A 24,342-nucleotide genomic window follows, 5' to 3' on the forward strand; every position below is an offset into this window, starting at 1 on the left:
AATGATGCTTAGAAAATAGGATAAGATTAATTTATTTACAAATATTTCAGCCAGTTATATTTAAAAAAAACTTTTGTTCTGAAGACTGGAGAGTGATAAAAGTGCAATTCAGAAATTTTAGATGCACTGATGCTTTGCTGTTCCTTGTGGGTATTTTTAGTGTTGGCTTTTCCTTTTCTGGAAGCTTCTAATGTAACAATACTTTGCACCACAGTGCTGATGCGAGGATCAGTGGTTCATTACAAGCTAATCCGTGAGACATTAGGTTTACAAGTGTCACAGACATATTAGATTTGAGAACAAGGAGGAGCAGCAGTGGTGAAAGGATTGTCAAATATACAGAGAATATCCCCATAAGTCGGTACTACCATTAGTTTTGCAGGAAAGCATTAGTTCTAAAAATTAATTTTGTATGTGTAATTACTGGTCACAGCTGTTTAGGAAGTGGCTTTATAGCAAGTTAGACTGAAATCAATCAAAAGAGGTTTTATTTCTCTTTTTTTTTTCCATTTGAGATTATCTGGCTGGTTTTAAGTAACACTCTTTATACTCAGAAATCCCTGCATCTGTAAAAAAATCCACAAAGACCATATGTATCTAATCAGTCTTGAATAATTCAGCTATCTTTGCTTGCACACAGTCTAAATACAGCCTTTCAGACTAACTCTCGGCTAATTCCTCCACTATGAACACCAGTCAGTTATCTACAGGGTTTGATATAGTCTTTATAGAAAGAGAAAATGGCAGAAACTGCTTTACTTTTCCTCCATGGATAGTCGGTAAAGATTCTCTCCCAAGTACTCCAGCCTCTCCCGTTGTTCTAGGTCCTGGTACAAGCCTTTGGGGACCTTGCTTAGGCCATAAACCAAGCCATACAGGCAGCCGGCGATAGACCCAGTAGCTGCGCTTTCTCCTGCAAGTTGAAGCACAATTGCAGTGGTCTTTCAGAGTTGCCTTCATACACACAACCCAAACCCACGCTGCACGGAGGAAGAAATACTATACTGCTGATGGAGTGTGTTAGGGGCACGTTGGGTCGGTGCCAAAGGCTTGCAGCACCCTGTGTCCTGTCTCTGGTGGTGCCAGGTGAGGATGCCCAGGGAAGAGGGCAACGCCAAGGCCAGGATGGCCAAGACAGGCAAGGAGGGAGCGAGTGCTCTGGGGTGCTGGGGTCCTTGCCCCTACTGCTGTGTCAGCCCTCTTGAAAGCCCGGTAGGATAAGCTGCCAGCAAGAGAGTTCTCTCCTGCAAAGCTCTAGAAGTAATTAACTGTGTGCCTCTAAGCATTAGATTTTATTTGCCTGGACCTTGGTTGGGCACTGTATTATTTCTCTCCCTTACTCAGTTTCACTGTGGGCAGCTAAAATGTTTGACAAAGGCACCAGCGTTTCGGCAAGGGAAGATGTCAGCCCTTTCCAAAGCCATCCTGAATTTTCTCCCTGTGCAACTCTGGAAAAACCATGAGTCTCAGATGGAGCAACATTTGAAAAGCATCGGAAACATCTGGTGTGGCAGCTGCTGCTGCAAGAGGAGGGCTTATGGGCTAAAACCAGGGGCACAGGTGTCTCAAGTGACATGGTAGGTTGGCCAGCAGAGGCAGCCGATAGCCACGTGGACTCTCTCCTGCCTTTGGCAAGGCAGTGGGAGCCAGAGGCACAAGGGGCCCTCACCTCCGTGGAACATGGAGCGGTTGCAGAGCTCCGTCCAATCCCCACCGCAGCCCAGCAAGGCATCGTAGGCAATCATGGGGGCGTCGTGGCCTCGTCTGCCCCCCCGGCCTTCAGAGCTCCATCTCCTGTACGTCTGTGAGAGAGACAGCAGCGTCAGGGTAGGGCACTGGAAATCGGGATGTGGGGCATGCAGCTGCGCTGGGGTGGCTTCTTCCCTGCTACGTGGGAATAGCTTGTCTAGAGGGGAAAGGATGGTAGGAGGCTGTGTTGCCTGTACTGCTTCCCAGCATGGGATGAGCCAGCAAAGCGGCAGCTACTGCAACCTAGGTGATGCCTGGGGTGCGCGTATGAGCTGGTACCCAAGCTTAATGCACCACGTTCTTGGCAGACCAAGAATTTGTCTTGATACAAGCAAGCCAAGAATGGCAAAAAAGTAAAATCAAGATAAATTCCAAGTTCACGCTCTAGAAATTCCTTGTTATTTAAAAAGTTAGGATTGGTAAGGATTACTTTGTCAGTCCTTTTCCTGCCTTTTGGAAATATTCTCAATTCCCCTTGTCACACTCTTGCAAATATTTTGATTAGCCAAGTTTTATGTGGCAGCGTGAAAACATTCTGATTCAATAATTTCTTTAGGGGCTCAATTTCAGACTATGCCAATTCAAGCCCACTTCTCTGACTTTCTTTTTTTAAACCTTTTCTCTCCTCTTCTACACGCATTTGTTGAGAAAAGGGAAAATAATTTGCAGAGGTATGAAAGGTTTCTTCCCCAGGAGAAGGAAGAAGAAAGAAAAACTCAAACCCACAGAAAAGTTTGCAAAGGAAAATCAATGTTGTTTAGAGGAGTTACCTCCAGAACTCACTTTTTCCTGCCCCAAATCCCCAAATGAACTCAACACTAATAAATTATAGTTAAAAAAACTCTTCCTTTAAAGGAAATGGGCAGCTTTATTTCCTGAAGTTGAAGTTACACTACAGCACGTTGAATTGCTGTTGCTTGGCTGGCTCTTGGCTTCTGCAAAATGTATGAAGGGTTTGCATTTCCATCTATTGACTTTCACCTCAGCCCTTACACCTTACATACTTGGTTATGGTTTAACTGTGTACGCATCAAACAAGGCAGAGTTGGACTACAGCTTCACTCTGCCACTTTCTTTTTTTTTTTTTTTTTGCAAAGTAGAGAGAGTATTTATGTCTTTATGTTGTTGTTGGACACATATAGACTTTCCAGCCTTATTACTGCAGTTTGGATGCTGGTGGAACAGTACCGACACACATGTAATACTACCAAAGGCAAGAGGACTAAGCATGGATGTGCTATTCTGGGTGCGCGGGTGGGCAGCTCAAGTGTCGCTCCATTTAGCCCTTAAAATCGCTGGTGCGCTGCACACATCTGATGTCCTCTTGCTTTACTGAAACAACTTTACACTAGGGATAGCTGTCCTTGGGACAGAGTCAGGGGGGACTTAGCTGCATTGAGGCAGCACTTCTCAACCTTTTCAAAAGCACAACCTCCTTTCAACTCCTGTGTCTTTGTGCAGCCCTGCGACATGGCACCAGCCCAGCTTCCCTGGGGCAGGCAGGTGGGGAGTGGCAGCACGAAGTGCATGGATGTGGATCTCAACCCATACTCCCTCCTGCTGAAGGACTGAGCTGCTGCCAAGCGCTGGAGGTAATTCACGTGTCTCCTCTTTGCTGTAAACCCCTGTGGTTGTAGCTGCCTCTGACTTCCTTACTCTCCAGGAGCCGACCCATTGCTGCCTAGCACTTTCCACACATTTTTTTTCCCCTTTTTGGGTCCTTTCACAGAGCTGGTTTAAGCAACTCCATCTTAAAGGGACAATATCATCAGAGTTTAAATGGGCTGAATGACTTTAGTTTGGTTTTTTTTGTTGCACATCATCTCCAGGCTGGGAAAGCAAGGCTAATGATTTGCTTGCACAAGCAAGGCTGATCCTGTGTGTGGTTTCTGCCTGTTCATAGGTTATCTTATATGTTCCAAAAGTGTGTCATTGAAAAATGATTTATCCAACATTAGTCCCTGTTATATATATACGTTCAAGAAGGCGTAATTTGCCTTTTACAATACTCACATTTCTAGTTATCTACAAATTTAAGGTTTTTACCTGCTTATATAAAATGTCATCTCTGCTGCTCAGCATTTTGAGGTGTAATTTCTTTTAGAGAGGGAAGTTGCCATCACAGCATACTCAGATCAATCCAAGCCGCATATGAGGGCTTCACTTTCACACCTTCTGCGGATGGTATGTACCTGAAGAACGGTGCACCTGGTTGAGCCGGAGCGTGCATGCACCCCTTGACAAGAGTACTGCCAGATATTGGCGCTTTATTAATTGGCTGTAGAAAGGCAATCGGCTATACCTCCAGACACAAATAGCCAGTTAGTTTGGAGGCAATGCAAAGGAAAGCATTTCTGGGGAAAAGGCAGACAGGATTGTTATTTTCTCTTCATTTATTCTTTCAATGGCTGTATGCACACTCGGCTTATAAATAAACTAAGCCTCTCAGCTTCTCTCAGGCTGTGATCTCTTGCTGTTGGTGGAGGCTGAGGATCAAGAAACATTTTCATTTCTTGTGCATCAAAATAAATAGCTCAATAGGCCAAACTAATTGGTCTTGGGCAATGGAGGTAAATTTTGTTTCTGCGTTAGGAACTCATGCAGTTGTCTCTCAAAATGGTCACAGGGAAATACTGTTGAGTTTGATCTCTCCTAAAGCTCTGCTAAGACTCAGGCAGAACTGGAAGGAACAAAAAAGTAGTAACAAATTCATGGCACTGAACTGACAAAATAAAACTGGAAGGAGATATATTCTTTATGTTTAGAATGAGCAATCATACTATCCACAGTCAATCTATCTTCCAATGACACCTTTCACTGTGTAGATGAACACTTAAAAATATACACAGTGACTTCTCAGAATAGAACTGTGCTTTAATAGCCTGGGAAAAAGGACTGATTTATGGGAAAAGGTGACAAGAACCCCACGCTTAATGCCTAGCTGATAAGTGGAGAGCTTTAAGAGGTGCCAGCATGTATCAGAAAGCTAAACACACCAGAGGAGAACACACATTATTTCTCTTGAGTTAAGAAGGTATAACCAGAAGTCATGAGGCAAAAGAAAGATTATGTATGCTATAAAATAGTATCCCTTGAGATGTGATGAAACACCATCTCTCAAGACATTTAAAACTAGCCTGGGCACAGCCTGTGTTGGCAGAGAATTGCTTAGGATAGCTGTCATCTGTTTGAAGGACCATAACCAACTCCAAGTCCTAGTACCCAAGTGGATTTCTGTGGGACTTGGACCACACATCCATCAGGTTTTCATGAGAGGCCCCGGCAAGACACTTGCCTTTTCCAACCCTGTAATTGTAGAATCATAGAATCGTACAATGGTTTGTGTCAGAAGGGACCTTAAAGATCATCCATTTCTAACCCCTCTGCTATGGGCAGGGACACCTCCCACTGGATCAGGCTGCTCAAAGCCTCATCCAACTCGTCCTCAAACACTTCCAGGGAGGGGGCATCTGTGACTTCTGTGGGCAATCTGTTCCAGTGCCTCACCACTCTCACAGTAAAAAAGTTCTTCCCCTCTTCCAGCTAAAAACCACTACCCCACTTCCTATTACTACACTCCCATAGTCTTACCTTTTGCTTTTCTTTTGCACCTGCTCTGAACACCAGCCTATGTGGCCATTACGTTCACCTCCGTTCACTGTTTCCTTCCATTGCAGCAAACCCAGGACTGGTGGCAACTGCTTTTTTATGCTAACACATATATCAACTAAGGATGAGAGCAGTTTTTTTAACTTCTTGAAATTTCAGAAAAAAACTAGAGTTCCTGACTGTTCTGGCACTGGAAACAGTTGAAAAATACTGATGTGTTTGCAAATACGCCTCTCAATTCAGAGCATTTCTGAGTGCTTTCTGAATCTGCAGTTACCTTTTCTCTCTCTTCTGCATCATAGTTGTCCGGAAAGACAGGTTTATTCTGATTTTCCTCATTGATTTCTCTCTCCTCCAAATAAAACTGCCACTTGGCTTCAAAGTAAAACCAATGCTCCTGATATTCTGAATACAAAAGAAATTAATGATGTAGTGTTTCATCTCAGCAACATTTTCAGTTCTACTTAAATAAATGTTAAAGAAAATGACAGTATTGCCTTACTTGAAAAACTTTGTATTTTACAGTAACATAGGTTAACCAAGCATATGTACTGAATATACATTTTGCTATGAAGTGGGACATTTAATTGGAAATAGAAGGTATGAAAGAAAGAAGAAAACACTTACAGAGTCTTGTGCTATTTTTGTGGTATACTAAAATTACATTAAGATACACCAAGATGAGATTTTTAGACAAATTGCTGAGGAAAGGAAAAGATAAGAGTTGACAAAAAAAAGGAGAAAAATAATTTCTATGCCAATATTTATATTACTTCGCTGTGATTAAACATACCTAAAAATCCTTGCATGTCCTAAATACAAATTGCCTCCTACCCAGTTAGCAGTTTTAATTCACATAACTTTTCCAGCATTTCTGTTCTGTTCTCACGATATTTTTGTGGGTTTTTTTCAGGAAAAAGGCAGATAGGAAAGACCAAGATTGTCATTTGCTTATAATACATACCAAGGATAGTAAAAGGGATAAATAACTTACACATATCTGCTATCTGTGCCCATACAAATAAGCCTTTTTTAATAACCACAGGACTTTCTCCTTTTTCTGTCACTTTGGGAAGAACATGTCTAAACATGCTTCACTTTGCTTATGTGAATAATCTTATTAAATTCAATTTATTTTCAAGACAATGCTCTGTTTCAGTCTTTTTATAAAGGCTTAAAAAGGTGCATAAGCCACACTGACCTGTTAAGTGCATAAATACACACCCTAAGGCCCGAGTAAAACCCTGCCTGGGAAGTCAATGGGGTAAGGAATTAGAATTCAGTGAGATGGGAAAGACCTCTAAATATGCCAAGGTGAATTTGTGATTCAGTATGGGACTCTTGGCACACAGTTTAAAATAAAATTAAGCTTTGGTGTTTTTTCCGTGGCTCTGTCTTCCTTTGCTGCTCAGCTGTGTGCTGCGGGTGGCTGAGGATCATGGACCAAGCCACTTGTTTGAAGCATGTAGTCTGATTTTGCTTCTTTTCCTAAAATGCCATACAAGTGACCATCTTTGGCAATGAAGATCTTCCAAACGATACAACTCCGTGTAAAAAAATCCAAGCTGCCTTGTAGGACTTGACACTTTCACAAGGTTGCCAGTTCCCCAGCCCATACAGGGATGAGCCTTCAACCATGTGGCCCAAACTGTCAGGAAATGCCCAGCTGCCCTTTTCCTGAGTCCATGCCCCATTTTTTTCTGAGTACAAGGAGACCATTCATTAGAACCCTAAAAATAGAGGGGGGTTACTGTTAGAAAAACAGGAAAAATACACTCACAGCCACCAGGCCAAGGAGAAGATGTTGAGAAAAAAAATGTCACACAAGGACAGTGTTGTTGGTGGACGTAAACTACCCACACCGATCCATCAGCTGGTTAAAAAACTGCTTTTAGAAATGCAAGTGACCTAACAGAGTATCTGTCTTTTTTCTCTATTTATTTCCTCCATGATCACAAAACTTGAATGCCTCAAGAATGAATGTTTTTTATGCAACACTCCAAGCAAGGAAGTCTGATTATTCCATTGTACAGGACCAGAAACAAAAGAATCAAGCCGTTGCAGGGAATTTTGGTTGTGTGGCCAACTCCACAATTTCTGACAATGGTCAGAAATCCCATGCTTCCATCCCTAGCATGGTTCTGCCCTTTCCTTTGAGCCCAGACTGAGGTGACAGTCACATTCAGGTCCATGACACTATCTGGCAAATAATCGCAACCGAATATGAGAGAGGGGTACTAAGTCAAGCCCTGTGCGACTGAACACTGTGTTTCTTATCCATGGGGGATAACACAGCTAAGAGTTTTCTAAAACTGGAGGACTCCGTCTGGCAGGATTTCTTTGCAGTGCATCTCACCAGCCAAGAAGCTTAACTTTAATGCAGGAGACTTTTCCCACTACCAAAATAGGATGAAACCCAACAATATGGGCACTAGCCCGAGAGTGTGCCTCAGGAGTCCAACGCGCATACCTCCATGCCGAGGGATCCTGCTCGGGTGGAGTGACAGGGACCTGCTGCAGAGCCACTCAGAGAGGAGATCGCTCACACTAATCCTGCACCTGCTCCTCATAGGTCTTGGCTAAAATAATCCTGATGTGCAATGAGGCGCAGACGAAAATGCGGAGTCTTCCAGGAAGGCTCTCTGGTGCTCCTTTCAGATTTCAAAGTGGCAGCTTTCCTTCCTAAGTGAATCTTCATTCCTGGGTGCTCTTGAGTAAATATTTCCACTAAATTAAGTCTTTCTCAACAACCCTTCCTTGAGACTAACAGAAAAACCTCTTTCCTTGATGTTTTAATGTAATGATACTCATCTGTCCATGGCAGGTCTCACCATTACAAATGCATCACTCCCTGGCAACAGGGGACTAAAATACCTGAAGATCACACACATTACTAAAGCAGCAATATCGACTTCGGTAGTTGTGTTATACTCAATTGTTTTAAAATGAGGATAGAACAGGTTGTATCTTTAATATTTTTCAGAAAAGCAAAAAGTCAAGTCTGAATTTGTGGTCAAAAGCTGACTGCTGGTCAGGAGGCATCTGCAAGTGAACTTTGTCCAGCAAAATGAGGAATGTCAGTGGATTTTCTTATGGAAAATATGGGACTGTGCTAATTGATGGAAGAGAGTTCAATAATTCATATCTCAGCAGTCAGTTTGCTTAATAATCTGCTAAATATCATTTCCTCCTTCCCCCCTGCCCAGGAATCTTTGAAGACCTTCTAAAAATAGAACTGCGCAGCAGGGCATGATCATTGCTATTTCTCTTTGTATTTTTGCCACCAATATACAAGGCAACTACCAGACAGTTGAAGAAGGTGCAAAGAGCTTACAGTCTGAGCAGAGAAAGCAGGAGGACAGCCTGTGGAGTAGAGGGGGCAGAAGCAGCAAAATGGAGACCAGGGAGTAACATTTCTTCATTGTCTTTCTAGCTAAACATAAGAAAACAACTGTTTTCATTCAGACATTTTACCTGCCATGTGGCGAATTGTCTTCTTGCAGTATTCTTCAGCCATGGGCACAACCTTCATCATGTCTCTTCCCCACTGCACAAGGGGTTTTCCTTGTATTGCATATGCCACAAACAGTGCTGTGCATAGGGACCCTAGAAAGCCTAGAATTCATAGATAACAATGATTACCAAAGTACAGTCTGTGCTTTTACCACCCCTGACAAGCCCTTCGTAAAATCATTAGTGGAATGCCTCATGGTTGTCAGGTAGATTAGCAAATGCACGTAACCTGTTTCTGCCTGTTTGCAAGCTGGATTGTGGGTTGATGAGATTTTTGGCTAATGCATGGTGCCTTTTCATTTACAACTTATTTTATTTACATCGAAGGAAGCTTCTGTTCTCAGTGACGTAACATGACTGAAATTGAGGTAGGAGTCAAAAATAAACATCATCCACTAATGTGATACAGAAAATCTTCTAATTGAAGTCACATGAAAGAATTGACTTGTGCAAAGTGATTCTGTTACAAGCTGTATCACCTTGCCTATCGAGTCATCCAGTTCAAGGGCTATGGTTGTTAGATTTCTGTCACTATTTCTGGCTCATTTTACTCTTAGGAGTCAAGTTCATGTCTGTCTTGGACAATTGCTTCTCTTCTCTTCTCTTCTCTTAGGCTACATGGGCCTTAGAGGGAAGAAGCAATTGTTATAGTAGGACATGTGATCTGCCTGCCTAACGAGGTCTTCCATTTTGGATATGAATATGTTTAAGATAAACTTTCATTAATGGGCACTTAACACTTCCATGATGTCAGAAACAGAGGGCCTCATTTCTCATATTTGCTTGTTCTTTTGGCATTCTGTCAAATGCAACAAAACCAACCCAATGCCACATGCATCAGAAGATTAAGAAAAAAAATCAGTTATTTAAATAAGTCCCAGGTAAGCAAAGTATTGATGTGTATGCTTCTCTTGGTGCGTGAGTCCAAAAGCTTCCATTCATGCATAGAGGTAAGCATGAAGTTCGTGTGTTTTGCTGAAGGAAAAAACAAATTATTTAAGGAGGTTGTAAGTCCAGATGAGATGATTACTCATTCTCTCTGCCATAAGACTTGCAATACCAGTCCTGACCAAAGGCACATCTAACCCAGTATCCAATAGACGATTACAGAAAGAATAAAAAAAAAAAAGGCAGAGCCAGATTAAAGGGTCTCACTCAGATAGAATCATAGAATCATAGCATAGTTAGGGTTGGAAGGGACCTTAAAGATCGACTAGTTCCAACTCCCCTGCCATGGGCAGGGACACATCCCACTAGACCAGGCTGCCCAAGGCCTCATCCAACCTGGCCTTGAACACCTCCAGGGATGGGGCATCCACAACCTCCCTGGGCAACCTGTGCCAGATAGACAACATCTAACTCAACAGCCATGAAGATCTTGGAGCATCACACTCAGCATGAAGGCAGCAGCGGGGGGTTTAGAGGGTGAAGCAAAGGACCAGCAGGGGGCAGTGGGTGGTGAAGAGGGTGATAGAGGCTGGAATGTTCTCAGAGGTTTGGGGAGTCTCTCTTGAAGGCTCCTCACATTGCTCACTCCTCAAGTAGCCTCCTTCTTGTGCTGCTATTGCCCTGCAAACAGCAGCCTTCACGTAGCCTTCTGCATGTCCCCCAGAAAAAAGCAAGTTCCAGCCAAGGTTTCTGGCTCTGTAAATGGCTCTATAAACACGTACACTGTTTCTGGCAGTGCAAATGTGTACAGTGAGCATAATTGGTTTGGCTTCTCCGCTCCCCAGAGCTTCTGCTCTAGCTTAGGGGCAATTTTAATTACACAGCTTGATTGCTTTTCACAGTGACAGCTATTCTTGTCGGCTTGCCTGATCCCTTTTGAACCCATATCTGCGAACTTTGCAGCTGCTTGTAGCAGCAAGGTCTTAAGTATGCACCACACGGGGAAGTGTCTCCTTTGTCTGTTAGTTTCAGTCCTGACTGACATGTTAGTTGGGTTTTCTCTGTCTTTGAGTTATGAGAATCACAACTGACATTTCCCTGGCACCTTTTAGGATGGCAGGTGAGGTTCATGGCAACTCTTCCACCCCTCTCCCCCTGCCTCCCCACCATGCCACTTTTCTCTTTTCCCAAATGAAAACTCCTTCTGTGTGCAATTTCTCCTTGTGTGGAAGGCGTTCGATGACTTAGAAGTTCCTGCTGCCATTTGCCATTTTCTGGCCCTATTAAGTCCTTTCTGAGGTGGGAAACCCAGAACTGCAAGCAGTCTTACTGCTGCTAATGCACCGTGGGCTTTATGTATTGGCTTAATGATATTTTCTGCTCTGCTCTGAATTCTTTTTCTCTAATTTTGTGCCATCTTGATGGCTTTTCTGACTACTTCAAAGCACTGAGCGTGTTGAACATGTCACCATTCATTATGCTTTTATTTATTGCTGTTTAAAGCAGACAGAACGAATACATGCTTACATAGCATAAAATTATCAGAATGACAGACCTGAATATTCAAAATATTAAATCTAATTATTTATGTTTCATTTACAGAATGTTTCAGATTATGTCCTAAAATAGCAGGAGTTAGATTTTTTTGGCTTTCTACCTTTACCTACAGTGATTGGATATGACAAAATCTGTCAAGAGAAAAATGCTATTATGCTCTGAACCATAAACTTGCATGATAATGGTGAGTCATCTAGATGTGAATCCTAAAATTTGATTAGGGAAAGTAACATTAACACGCTCTGGAAAAAACAAGCTGTGTTTAAGTATTGGGATTTTAGGAGGGCAAACTCCTATGCCTGAGCTTGCTATTTGCAACCTCATATAAGTAATATAAGTAATATAAGTAAAATAAGTAATATAAGTAATATAAGTAATATATACATGCCTATAGTATCCAAGCAAAACTCAAACCAAGGCCTTGGAGTCTACAATGCAGAAGATGTTTAACCAAGTGAATTCAGGGGACCCTTGCTAGTTCTCACAGAAGTGAAAAGCAGCCTTAGGGACTCAGCACACCGATATGTCAGCGGACATTACCTGTAGGATGATTGTGAGTCATTCGGCCGCATTCAATGCTCACTTCAATAAGTGATTCCAGCCTTTCCGGCTTCCAATATCGCATCCCTAAACACATGGCTTTTGTGGATGCTCCAAATCCAGAACCTGAAGCAAAAAGATAATGCCAAGCATTTAAAAGGATACACAAATATGTTGATAAAATGTGAAACAAGCACATCTATTAATACAACTCTTGTGGGAAATTTCCCACACAGTGGGAATTTCCTCAGTGAATGGGAAATCATTGTAGCATGCAAAACGAGTTACAGGTTTTGAAAGTTTCTTGCAAGGAATTTTGCTTCTATGGAATCATTCTGGTTTTACAGGTATATTCCAATATTCTCAAGTGCCACAAAGAACCTAGTAGCTTCAGAAAGTAGTGTGCTCTCTTGTTCACAGCACTGGTTTGATTCAAACTGTCATGCCGTCTTTACTCACTCTTGGCTGACGCCACTGTTTTCCTTGCTCCAGCTGCCAGCACTGGAAATAGAAGTTTGAGGAACAGATACACTTTTACTATGCCCTTGTTTTAGTAGTCTTCAATGTTGAAAGCACACAATTAAAATACTTTATACGAGTATCGCAGTTGGTTTCACAATTTTAACACGTTTCATCGTAGAGAGCCCCACAGTTAGTTCACAAAATAGTGAATACCTCCAAAACTGATGTGTTCAAAAAGAAACTACAGGCTATGGAGTCAAACCCTCCAAAATCAGGCAATGTCAGAGCTGAGGTTCCTCATATGACCTGAAATTAGTGCTTGTGTGCCCTCAGCTTGCACTGAGTGAGCTTTGTCTTGGGAATTTCTGCCTACTGCGGAATGGAGTTTATTTATCGAATAGCTAATTCAGTATTTTTTTAATCCTCACCACTGAGTGCATGATTATAGGTGTTCAATTTTTAAATGCTTCATTGAGCAAAGAGTTAAATTTACTAGTGTGTTTCTCTAAAGTACTTATCACACTAATATCAGGATCCCACAGAAGTTTTAATGAGCTTATCTTCACAAGACACTAGCGAGGTGATTATCTCCTCTTTGCAGCTGGTGAGCCAATGCCCAAAAAAGTATTAACTCATTGCAGGCACCCACTGTGAGATGGACAGGGTTTGAATTTTCAAAGTACTTGGCATTTTTCAGCACTGTCTTTGCTCAATCACACTTCTCAGTGACCTTGGGTATAGCTGAAAGCAATCAACATTTCTCTACTTGGACCCTGGAAGATAACGGGCATATTTATGCCACCTAATTTTAGCATCTGTAGAACCTGCATTAGGAGCACAGTCCCCCTGTCTTTCCCAGGCAGGCAGCGTGGAGAAAGGCTATATCTTCATTAGCCTGTACTATGGCATAGTAGGAGCAATTCATGGACCAGGGAAAACTGAAGAAGTAGATGAAGGGTTAGGGCTTTTAGTCACCTACCTTCAGAAGAGCCCTTGGCTGCTCCCCTGGGCTGTGCCTGCTGTGGGTGCAGAGTGCCAGGGGCTCTCCTGGAGCACTGCTTGCCATGTAGTGTCATCCCCAGTGGCTTTAGCTCAGGTGTCCTGAAGAGCGGTAGTGGGGGTGACAGGAAGATTTCCTTGAAAAGTACTTGCCTGGGCCAAAGTGTAACAGTAACATAAGCCACCCACTGACATCTCCAGGTGCAACATGGACCAATATGAATTTCTCTCTTGAGAGAAGAGCTCTTTGTCTCCCTGGAGGGCAGCTATCTTGAGTGAGCACCCTGGTTAGGTGATCTAATTAGGTTAGCTGAAGACAGTTCTTCCCTTCCTCCTCAGAGTCCAATGTGCAAATTTTGCGTGCAGTAGCTCTTCCAAGTAGGTTAAACCACCAAGGGCAGTTTAAAAATGGCCAAACATCTGATAAATGTGACATGAAAGCCTTTGCAAAACTCTATTTTATTCCCTGCAAGCCTTTGACCACTGCTCCTGATGAAAAGGCTAGATACTCGCAAATGTCGCCCTTGCTCCTGTATCTCACATATGCTGTAGCTGTAGTGACTGTTTAGTAAGGAGCCAGGAGCAGAAAAAAATGCTTGCCTACCCCATGCATCACACAGAAACCACAAGGAAGAGTCAGTCTTCCAGAACAGCAGTCGGCTTAATTGGGAGAACATATCTTCTCCTACTTGCAAGGCTAAACTATTCATTAAACCATCTGCAGCAGATGAGTCTTCTTCACTCTGCAATCCTGGTTGCTCCAAAGGACGCAACGCAAGCTGGTTATCCAAGAGGGAAGGGTGTTGTGCTACACAGAACTGCTAATGAAGTAACATCTCTTAGTACATCCAAATTGGAGGATGCACTACAATAATCTGATTGTGGGTCTGAAGGTGCTTGTCTTTGCAACTTCATTGTGTTCCTCTAGCCTTCCTCCAGCAAGTGGTGAGACATGTGTAAGAAAGTAAGGAGTGGCCACAATCAGACCAAAGTTTGACCTAACTTATCATGGTAGTGACCAATGAAGAGGATACTTAAGAAAGAGTAAAAGAAAAGTATGATGGCACTACTCTTTTGTACTAAGTTGTTGACAATATCTCCTTGATCCACAAGGCAGCTGGCTATTCTTCTTTCTACTTAATAATCATTGAAAGATTTCCCTTGGATGAATTTGCCGAGCTACTTTTTGGACTGCTGCAAATATAACATCTGCAAATTCATGTTGGAAAACAGTTATGCAGTTTAATCAGGTGTTGTGTGAAGAACTGCTTTCTTTTACTTGCTTTGAACTCATGATCTTCCCATTTCATTAGAAGTGCCTTGTTCCTGTACTGGTGGAGGCAGTATGTTTTCTCTGTCCCTATTCGTGTTCTTCAATCCATCTATGACTTTACAGCTCTCTATCATACTGCCCCAGGTGTCACAGCCTAGGGAAGCAGTTTTTTATTAATCCAACCATCCTTTTCATATCCTTTCTATTTCTCTTACATTCTTTTGGAGAAGGTAGGGACAAGATTATACATAGTAATTAAGAAACAGCAGCTTTGGTTTTATACAGTGGTGCAAACACATTTTGTGCTTTGTTGTCTCTTCCTTTCCTGTTTCCCTAGACTCATTTCTAACAGTCTATTTGCTTTCTGGCGTTTAGTGAACACTGAAGCAATGTTTGTATAGAACTACCATAGCTCCATGATCACTTTCCTGAATGGTAACTGAATCAACAATGCTAACTACGTCTATAAAATTAGGATATTATCCCCCCCTCCCTGCCCATATTACTTTTCATTTATCTGCATTGTGTTTGGTTCTCCTACAGTGTCACACAGTTATTTATCATTGTAGGCATCTTCCACAACTCTGCACTGTATTGTCTTTGACTTTACTGACCCACTGTGCACTTGCATTCCCAGATAGTTTGTGGACATGTTGAACAACAGAGGCCCAACACAGCTACCTACATCTCTATGGAGAAAACAGACTGTAACCTCCTGCTTTTCCTTTACTGTCTTCTAACCAGTTCTCTATCCACAGGAGAGTTTTTCGATCATCCTGTTGCAACTTAGTGCTTCATTGCTTAGTGCCTTTGGTGAGGGATCTTGTTGAGTGTCTTTTGGTAATCCTAACAGACCATCTTCACAGTGTCTTTTTCCTTCTGTTTCTTGGCTACTCCATGAGCTTTCTAATAGATTTCTGAGGCGTGACTTCTCTTCACAAAAGCTGCATGATTCTTATTACATCATTTTCATTCATGCATGACATTATTCTCTTTTAGTATGCAATACCTCAGTGTGCTTTTCTTCGCTCTAAATATGTATAATAATAAAGATCTATTTAACAATTGCTAAGACATGAAAAGAATGTGTCTATTTCAACTATAGACCCCTTTATCTCCTGTCCTTCTATGGGTTATGCTTCTCTTGATTTTTGCTCCCCAACTTTCTACATTTACTTATATTTCTTCCTCATGCTGCGCTCCAATGCCACCGGCGTTCTCAAGTACTAGTAGGAAGCTCAGCAGCTGCTCCAGTAGCTGCAAATAAAGACCTACTTCGGCCTCAGCTTGAAATATGTGAAATACATGTAGAGCCAAGCTGTTGCTTGACTGATCTTTTACAATGGCTCCAAAGGCACATCTGTGGCTCAAACGTGACCATCTTATTCAGATTTTGGTTCCAGCTCTCAAATACCAGTGACATGAACATTTTGAATTTTTGGCAAGGGAATAAGTAATTTTTACCACACCTCAGAGGCGGCAGATTCATCTGCATCAAATCTTTAAACAAGACCTGACAGACAAGCAGAGGCAAACACTCAACAGTAAAAATTTCAGCCTCAGTCTTATCCATGTCATGAACTGGAAACGAGCTCTTAAAATGGAAGGTATTAGCCTTGGGCAGGTCTTCTGGTGGTCACAGGAATCTCGCCAGCCTTTAACGTAATCTAGGTCTCTCTGCAGTGAACATGACAACAGGTGACAAAGAGATACATAGGGCAGTTTGAGAACTCAGGAACTCAGTTTGCTGACTATAACCACATGGATTTGAGCAGAGGAGCTTCATATAAGCAATTAGAAATTAGCTATTTCACTATTGCGTGAAGAATGTAATGTAAATTTTTGCTAAAAATGAGATAAGACAGAATGACCATGGGGAAAGAGCGCTTTTGTTGCACCCTATGCAAGATACTATCCGACTCCTAGGCATTCAACACTGTGGAATGTTTTTGCCTTGAGAAGAAAGCTAATTATGTCCATAGCAGTCTCACGTCCCATAGTAGGCTGCATATATCCACTTCAGGTCACTGGCTCTTTTGCTCTCAGGGTGAAAAAAAGGCTTCTTGAGATGTTCAGGATGATATTTGTCAAATTAGAGGAGAAGGTGGACTTCAGCCACCAGGTCTCAAGGCAGGAATCCATTTTAGATCATTTTAGCCTAGAATATCACAAGAGCAAATAGCTTGGCATGGAAAAGTGGGGAGGAGGAAGGCTAAGAGAAAAGGTGTGATTCCAACATGGCAATGGTTCAGGGAATAGTTGTGTTCCATTGCTGGAGGTGTCAAGAGCCCCACTATCAGTTCCCACAATTATTTAGACCAAATTTTACTTACTGTCAATCAGAAAACATACGGCAAGTGTCGAAGGGGCACTTTCTCAGATTTGTCTGGCTAACAGCAGGATGAGCAGAATAAACAGAGAGAGGATCCTTTTCCCTTGTGGCAGCTGCTGTGAGGAGCACTGACTGCATGAAGGGTGCTTTTTGTGTCAGAGAAAACTTGCTACAGAGGCCCAGAAATAGCCATGGCATTGTGCCACTGGGTTTTTGCCACGATGTTGCATCAATATGTAGTCCTGTTGACAGGTGCCATTACGTACTGCAGTGGTAGAGTGTCACACCAACACAGCGTGATATCTACATGAACTGCCATTGTCTTGTGGCTCTCTGTGTCTACCTCTTCTGATGATGTGGTGTCTGTACAGTCTTTCAAGATTAATTGCACTGTATGGGAATCGTTACATGCTTATGTGCGTGCACATAGCTGCTTGTATGATATTTAACTTGAAACAGAAATTCATTTTGTCATAAAATGAAATTATCTTAAAGAGATAGAAACAGAGGGTCGTGAGTAAGGAAACAGGGCTAGGAATATTGGGGATTATCAGCAAAACAGCCATCCACCTGGAGAAAAATCCCTGCTTTCCCTCCAGTGGACATATTGGTGGATTGAGCGTTTCACAGGCTCGCCTTTTTGTTTCAGATCTGCTGTCGCCGAAAATATCCAAGTCTACAAATGCTTAAATGAAAAATGGCAGGAAATATTTCTTAAAATAACCATTAGACTCAAGGACAAAGATCTGGACCCAGAGGCACAGAGCCAAGAACAAAGTCTCTTTAAATAGATGTTAAAGAGGGAAGGGTTCATTTACAAGAGGACATAGTGCCCTACAGAAGGAATTCTTGGCAGATCTCTTGCCATCCTCAGGCAAACATGGAAATATTTCGGGGCAGTAGTCTTTGATGTCAGGAGGAAAAAGGAAACAATTTCCATATAGCCACAAACCCCGAAAGCATGCATTATTCAAGCCAGGATCTACAAATGGAAAGTGGTACTGTACCCTTTTCATTGAATGGTGTGTGCCAAGCAAGAAGGTAGTTGTCTGGTTTTAATTCCTTGCAGCCTTCGATGGTAGCGGGGTCTGGCCGCCTCCCCGAGAGCTTGTCAATAGCATCCACATAGCGTTTTACCAGCTCCCGGTACAGGTCTTCTAAACACCAGTAGTCTGCTCAGAAGAAGGAAGAGAAGATTGCTGTATGAAGGCATAAGAGCAAGAGAGCGCCGAAAACCAGCAAACAAGCACACTACACATTTAAGAAATGTTCCTATTTCCATTTCCAATACACTGAGTCATGTTTCTGGTGCCACTGTCAACATGTTTTTACGCATTGTGACAATGGGCTGGAGGGATAATGGTGTCATCTTTCTGTTCTTGTATTTTCCCACTTTCCTTTCCAATTTTAATTCCTTTAATCAGAAAGGTGAAGGCATTCTGTACATCAATAGTGGCTGCTCAGGGGTTTTATTTAGGCTTCATGGCGTGAAGCATTTACAGAGGTGTCCAATTGTAAGGTAAGTGCGTTGTCGCTGGAGGGACTGGATGTACACCTGAAGCAAGCTGTGCCTGGTTCAATCTGTGCCTTTGCCATCCCTTGCATATATGAATCCAATTTAAACATGAAAGTCTGTTTTATTTAAATCAACACTGAATCATTAAAATGAGGTATGCATGATTAAATGCAAACCCAAATAAGTGACCTTGTAATTTAATCTGTATTTTATATTTATTTTGTCTAAAATTTGTAGATCTTTCATGCAGGAGTTCCAATATCTTATGTCAGTACAGTAACCAAAAAAAAGAGCTTTTATAAAAGTGATTATAAAGATAATTCAGAGTAGTAAATCCTTATTGTCTATAGTGTTTCCAGCAGATGAAAGGTAACAGTTTTGAGCTGAAAGAGGGGAGATTTAGATTAGGAAGAAATTTTTTACTGTGAGGGTGGTGAGGCACTGGAACAGATTGCCCAGAGAAGTTGTGGAAGCAACATCCCAGGAGGTGTTCAAGACCAGGTTGAATGGGGCTTTAAACAACCTGAACCAGGAAGGTGTCCCTGCCGATGGCAGGGTGTGTAGGACTGTTGTTTTAAGATCTCTTTCAGCCCACACCATTCTATGACTCTGGAATAACATCACTAGCAATATCTATTTTCTGATTATTTTTGCTAAGGCCTGTAGTCTTGTCTAAGGAGGAATATTTTCCCTGTTAAACACATGCTTTTTCTTCAGTATAGCTACTTCTTTTGGCTGCTGTTGGACTTGAAGAGCCCTGCCTTTCATCCTTTCCAAGAAAAATCTTCCACTGGCATCCATCACAGTCGTGTAATCAGCGAGAGCTGAGGAGGCCATTGAGATTTGTCCATTTATATATTTTCTATGTACTTAAAGAAGCCCCGCTTAAAACTTGGTTTGACACACAGATCAAATGACAACAAATGAGCAAAGACTGGTGATTTCTTGGAATCCACAAGAAAGGTTTAATTTAAAATAAAGTCTGGAGCGCTGTAAGCCAGAGCCCATCAAAACTACCAGTTCTGCAGATAGGCAAATAAAGATGATGCAGGGTAAAACCAAAATTCTCCTCCTTTCACATAAAAAAGCACCCTATCCATTACGCTGGCCATTCCACATACAATTATAAAGGCACAAGATACTTTCAAGCTGCCGACTCTTTCCAGATTTAGGAATTAGGTGTCATTGTATCCATATGGGAGCCAGGAGCCGGATTTACAGCCCTGCAGCTTCTGCAGAAGCCCTGTCCCTACAGCCGGAGTCCCTGAGGTCCAGTAGCAATGGGCTGCCTGGGCCAGTATGGTTCCTGCTCCTGGAGCCAGGACACCGTCTCAGCCGTTAAGTCTGTAGGACAGGCTCCTTCTTTAAAAATTAATCCATACGTTTTTCAAACCTGCATTTAAGTCAGAGAAGGAAAGGGAAAGGCTTTCCCTGCTGCTGGTGTAGTTTTGCTTTTGGTGATGATGTTTCTGTTCCTCTCCTATGGAAAAGATTCCTGCTGAAAGCAGGTGTTTCATTTATCCTTCTTTGTGGGATCAGTCTCTGCACATGGTGGATTTGGGGAGTGCCAGCTTAGTCTGCAGCTTAGTCTGTAGCCACCACAGCTTCTGGCTGTGGCCTTTCTTTTATCAGAAATGGCGTGACCAGCACGTCTAGAGAGGTTATTCTCCCTCTGTACTCAGCACTGGTGAGACTGCACCTTGAGTACTGTGTTCAGTTCTGGGCCCCTCACCACAAAAACGATGTTGAGGCTCTGGAGGGTGTCCAGAGAAGAGCAACGAAGCTGGTGAGGGGGCTGGAGAACAAGTCTTACGAGGAGCGGCTGAGAGAGCTGGGGTTGTTTAGCCTGGAGAAGAGGAGGCTGAGGGGAGGCCTCATTGCTCTCTACAACTACCTGAAAGGAGGTTGTGGAGAGGAGGCAGCTGGCCTCTTCTCCCAAGTGACAGGGGACAAGACAAGAGGGAATGGCCTGAAGCTCCACCAAGGGAGGTTCAGGCTGGACTCAGGAAAAAAAATTTAAGAAAAAGGGTCATTGGGCACTGGCAGAGGCTGCCCAGGGAGGTGATTGAGTCACCTTCCCTGGAGGTGTTTAAGGGATCACACAGAATCACAGAATCACCAGGTTGGAAAGGACCCACTGGATCATCGAGTCCAACCATTCCTAACACTCCCTAAACCATGTCCCTCAGCACTTCATCCACCCATTCCTTAAACACCTCCAGGGAAGGTGACTCGATCACCTCCCTGGGCAGCCTGTTCCAGTGCCCAATGACTCTTTCTGTGAAGAATTTTTTTCTGATATCCAACCTGAACCTCCCCTGATGGAGCTTCAGGCCATTCCCTCTTGTCCTCTCCCCTGTCATTTGGGAGAAGAGCCCAGCTCCCTCCTCTCCACAACCTCCTTTCAGGTAGTTGTAGAGAGCAATAAGGTCTCCCCTCAGCATCCTCTTCTCAAGGCTAAACAACCCCAGCTCTCTCAGCCACTCCTCGTAAGACTTGTTCTCCAGCCCCCTCACCAGCTTTGTTGCTCTTCTCTGGACACGCTCCAGAGCCTCAACATCCTTCTTGTGGTGAGGGGTCCAGAACTGAACACAGTATTCAAGGTGCGGTCTCACCAGTGCCGAGTACAGAGGGAGAATAACCTCCCTGGACCTGCTGGTGACCCCATTTCTGATACAAGCCAAGATGCCGTTGGCCTTCTTGGCCACAGGTGCTGAGGGGCATGGTTTAGGGAGTGTTTGGAATGTTGGACTCGATGATCCAGTGGGTCCTTTCCAACCTGGTGATTCTATGATTCTATGTTCTCACACAACTGGCAAAGTACTAGCCAAAATTGCCTCTGTGGCTGAGAAGTTCCTCCATCCTCAGCGCAAACCCTCACTTTGCACATGGCTGCTGCTCGGATCAACCTTGAGGGCAGCTCCTCAGTAATGAGACACCATGGTGAGCCTAAGTCCTGGGCATGTCTCCCCAAGCCTGCAAGCATCCCACATGTACCTGGAGGTATACGCTCAGGGGATGCTGCCTGTGTCCAGCAGGCGGCCAGCCAGGTGAACAAGACACGCCAGGAGCGGAGCAATGAGGGACAGGAATATTTTTATTACTTATTCCCTCTCCTTTTTTTTTGGCTGGTCGTGTTTCAGACACCCAATATATTTTTTTAAAATCTCAGCCTCATGGCTGCAACAGCTCCCTGCCACATGAGGAAGGCAGGTTCCCAGGGCCAGTGCCAGCTGCCTTCGGCCTCACAGGCTCACGTTCCCCTCCTCTATCTTGACTCTGTTGACTCGAGTGATTTTGCATGCGGGCTGTGCCATGAGCGAGCCCAAGTGACTTTTGGCATTCCCCTTGCCAGCAGGAGGCACTGCTGTGGGCAGGAGCAGTTCTGTTTCCCTTATAGGAGGCAAAAAGTAGGATTTGCTTTCCCCCATTCATCAACATTACAAAGAAATGAAGATTTCTTACTAAAATTCCCCACTCCAGCTTGTTGCTTTCTCACCAGCCTATAAAAGCACATTTCTAAAAAGCTTGCCTGATAAAGCTAAATAAATGAGAGTGCAAGATAAACAGAGATAATGGGAATTATAGCTCAGAAGTTTTTTCCTTAGAGCCACTGTGCTCCTGCTATATTTAAGAAATAAGATTTATTGTTTTAGTGTTAGTCTAACTGGCTTGATTAACCAGAAGTTATAGTTTTAGAGATCTCAATAAACAACAAACATATGACACGTATTTAATCATAGCCTATATTCAGAAATATGTTAGTCATCTTTTTTCTTGATAGGCTGACATCTTACCCTTATCTTTAGGGTCTTAGCTACCCCTTAAACCATTGGCTAGCTAATAGCCAAGTATGAAGCATCCAACACACTCTTCAACTGATCTCTATGTGCTAAATTTAGAGCACATTGGAAGCAGGCAGATAAAGTGGCGAAACAGAAGCACAAAGGAAATTTCATTGATGTGAAGGATACTCAGCTACATTGTGAGCTTCTGCTACTGTTAGTTGTCCAGTGTTAATGTGTTTAGAGAAAAATGAGGATTTTTTTTTTACAGAGATAAAAAAAAAAAAATTCATTCTGAAGAGGCAAAATATTGCTGAATGCTACTGTCTTCTGTTGTACTTTTGATGATGATCTTCAGCCTAGAGAAGAGAAGGCTCCGGGGGGACCTTGTAGCAGCCTTCCAGTACTTAAAGGAGGCATACAGGAAAGCTGTGGAGGGGCGGGGGACACGGACACTCTTTATCAGCGAGTGCAGGGATAAGATGAAGGGTGATGGTTTTAAGCTGAAAGAGGGGAGATTTAGATTAGATAATAGGGAGACATTTTTAACTGTGAACAGGTTGCCCAGAGAAGTCATGGATGCCCCATCCCTGGAGGTGTTCAAGACCAGGTTGGATGACGCTTTGAGCAACGTGATCCAGTGGGAGATGTCCCTGCCTATGGCAGGGGAGTTGGAACTGGATGATCTTTGAGGTCCCTTCCAACCCAAATCACTCTATGATTCTATGATCTTCACAGTCTCAGGGAGCTCTAGTTCAGTGGGTAGGTCTCGAGATAAATATTGTTGTGTCTTAAAAAAGACTGTTCCTACCTCAAGCAGAAAACAAAGGTTTGCTTTCCGACTATTCTGATCTTAGAAGACTTATATTAATAATTTTCACTATTCTGATAGACTTTATTATAAACATAGTACGTTAGAATATTATTTGGACTGAAGACACAGACATCTCCTATTAGAGCAAATTGTTCCATTTCTGGCCTTCCAGGTGCAACCTTTTGCCCAAGGGGCAGTAAAGAGGAGACAGCGCTACTGATTTTACCCTGAAAGAGATACTAAGGTGATTCCACTCCAGCCTGGTGTTCTGGGCACAAGTCTGTTAAAAATGCACTTAGAAGAGCTCTTATCTCTTACAGAAGAATTTCTAATGGCTATATTATTCCCTGATGTATTCCAGTGTACAGATAATCTACTTAGTAATTATTTTTATTGTGCTGGACATAGCATTTTAGTCTTTAAGCTTTAACCAACTGAACAAATCTAGGGAAAATATAGGGGGACACCCTCCATACTCAAGAAATCAAAACTCTCCAGTCTGCGTGGTGGTTGCAAGGTTATGCTCGCAGAGGAGCAAAAGTTAATGCACATTTATCATTCACAGAAGCAGCGTTTCTGACACACTTTCTTATGACTTCCCCAGCATTCAGGCTTATTCTAAGAAATGCAGCAGCTTGGCAGTTTTGTTCCTTTCTAGACTGCATTTGCCACTCCTGTTGTACCTACCTGTGATGACAGCCTCTGCTGTAGCCATGTGCATGAGCGTGTTGTCGCTTACTGGCCACTTGTCGGGGGAGAGCACCAGGTTCTCAAGCCCTCCAATTTCCTTCAGCTCCTGCTGGATTTTTGCTCCTAAGGCATTGTTTTCTCGGGAGAAATTACGATAACCGAGAGCATCTCCTACCGCAGCCAGCACAAGCGCAGCCTTGAATTTATCCATCCCTGAGTCGATTTCCGCTTTCCTTTTGTCCAAGACAGCTACCGAATCTTGATCTTCCTTTGTTCCTTTGCCTTCAGCTCAGCTTCCCCGACACTTTATATCAGCCATTGTGTCACACTGAGAGCATTCTCTATAAGGTAAGGACTTCCTTTTCTGGCTCTGCAGATGCCATCTCTTGTCCAGGATCTGACGGAGAGGAAATATTTCATAACCCAGGGATTTTGCAGGGGCTTTGTTCAATGAAACTGCAAGAGCTGATCCGCAAAGTGAAGCTCAAAAGACTCGTTTCTGCAACCCAGCGTAAAGCAAGCCAGGAAATCCTTCACCCTACCCAGCACAAGTAACTCTACACCCAGAAAAACAGATGCCTCTGCAGGGTTGTTTATTTATTTAATAACTTGTAA

The 24,342-nt window shown here is 43.0% G+C and overlaps 1 protein-coding gene across 1 annotated transcript; it reads right to left on the reverse strand.

Annotated features, from left to right (window-relative positions):
- Nucleotides 1–24,259, reverse strand: ADPRHL1 (ADP-ribosylhydrolase like 1). The gene is made up of 7 exons (XM_009557879.2): nucleotides 23,725–24,259; nucleotides 17,930–18,094; nucleotides 11,857–11,982; nucleotides 8,833–8,973; nucleotides 5,636–5,763; nucleotides 1,670–1,802; nucleotides 1–913 (listed from the first exon to the last, which is right to left on the reverse strand). Exons 1-7 carry the CDS (start codon nucleotides 23,936–23,938, stop codon nucleotides 756–758), a joined length of 1,065 nt encoding a protein of 354 aa, XP_009556174.1. The 5' UTR covers nucleotides 23,939–24,259; the 3' UTR covers nucleotides 1–755.
- Nucleotides 24,260–24,342: the final 83 nt, after the last annotated feature.

Source organism: Cuculus canorus, chromosome 1 (genome assembly GCF_017976375.1).
Source record: "Cuculus canorus isolate bCucCan1 chromosome 1, bCucCan1.pri, whole genome shotgun sequence".
In the NCBI taxonomy this organism is placed as follows: Eukaryota; Metazoa; Chordata; class Aves; order Cuculiformes; family Cuculidae; genus Cuculus; species Cuculus canorus.

Bases quoted from the DNA above. Each gene is read 5' to 3' on its own strand.
- ADPRHL1 (XM_009557879.2), bottom strand. From the start codon at position 23,938: ATGGATAAATTCAAGGCTGCGCTTGTGCTGGCTGCGGTAGGAGATGCT. The intron at 11,983-17,929 runs GTACAGTACCAC...TTTTTGCTTCAG, and splicing joins CACACCATTCAATGAAAAGG to GTTCTGGATTTGGAGCATCC. The intron at 8,974-11,856 runs GTAATGTCCGCT...TATGAATTCTAG, and splicing joins GACTCACAATCATCCTACAG to GCTTTCTAGGGTCCCTATGC.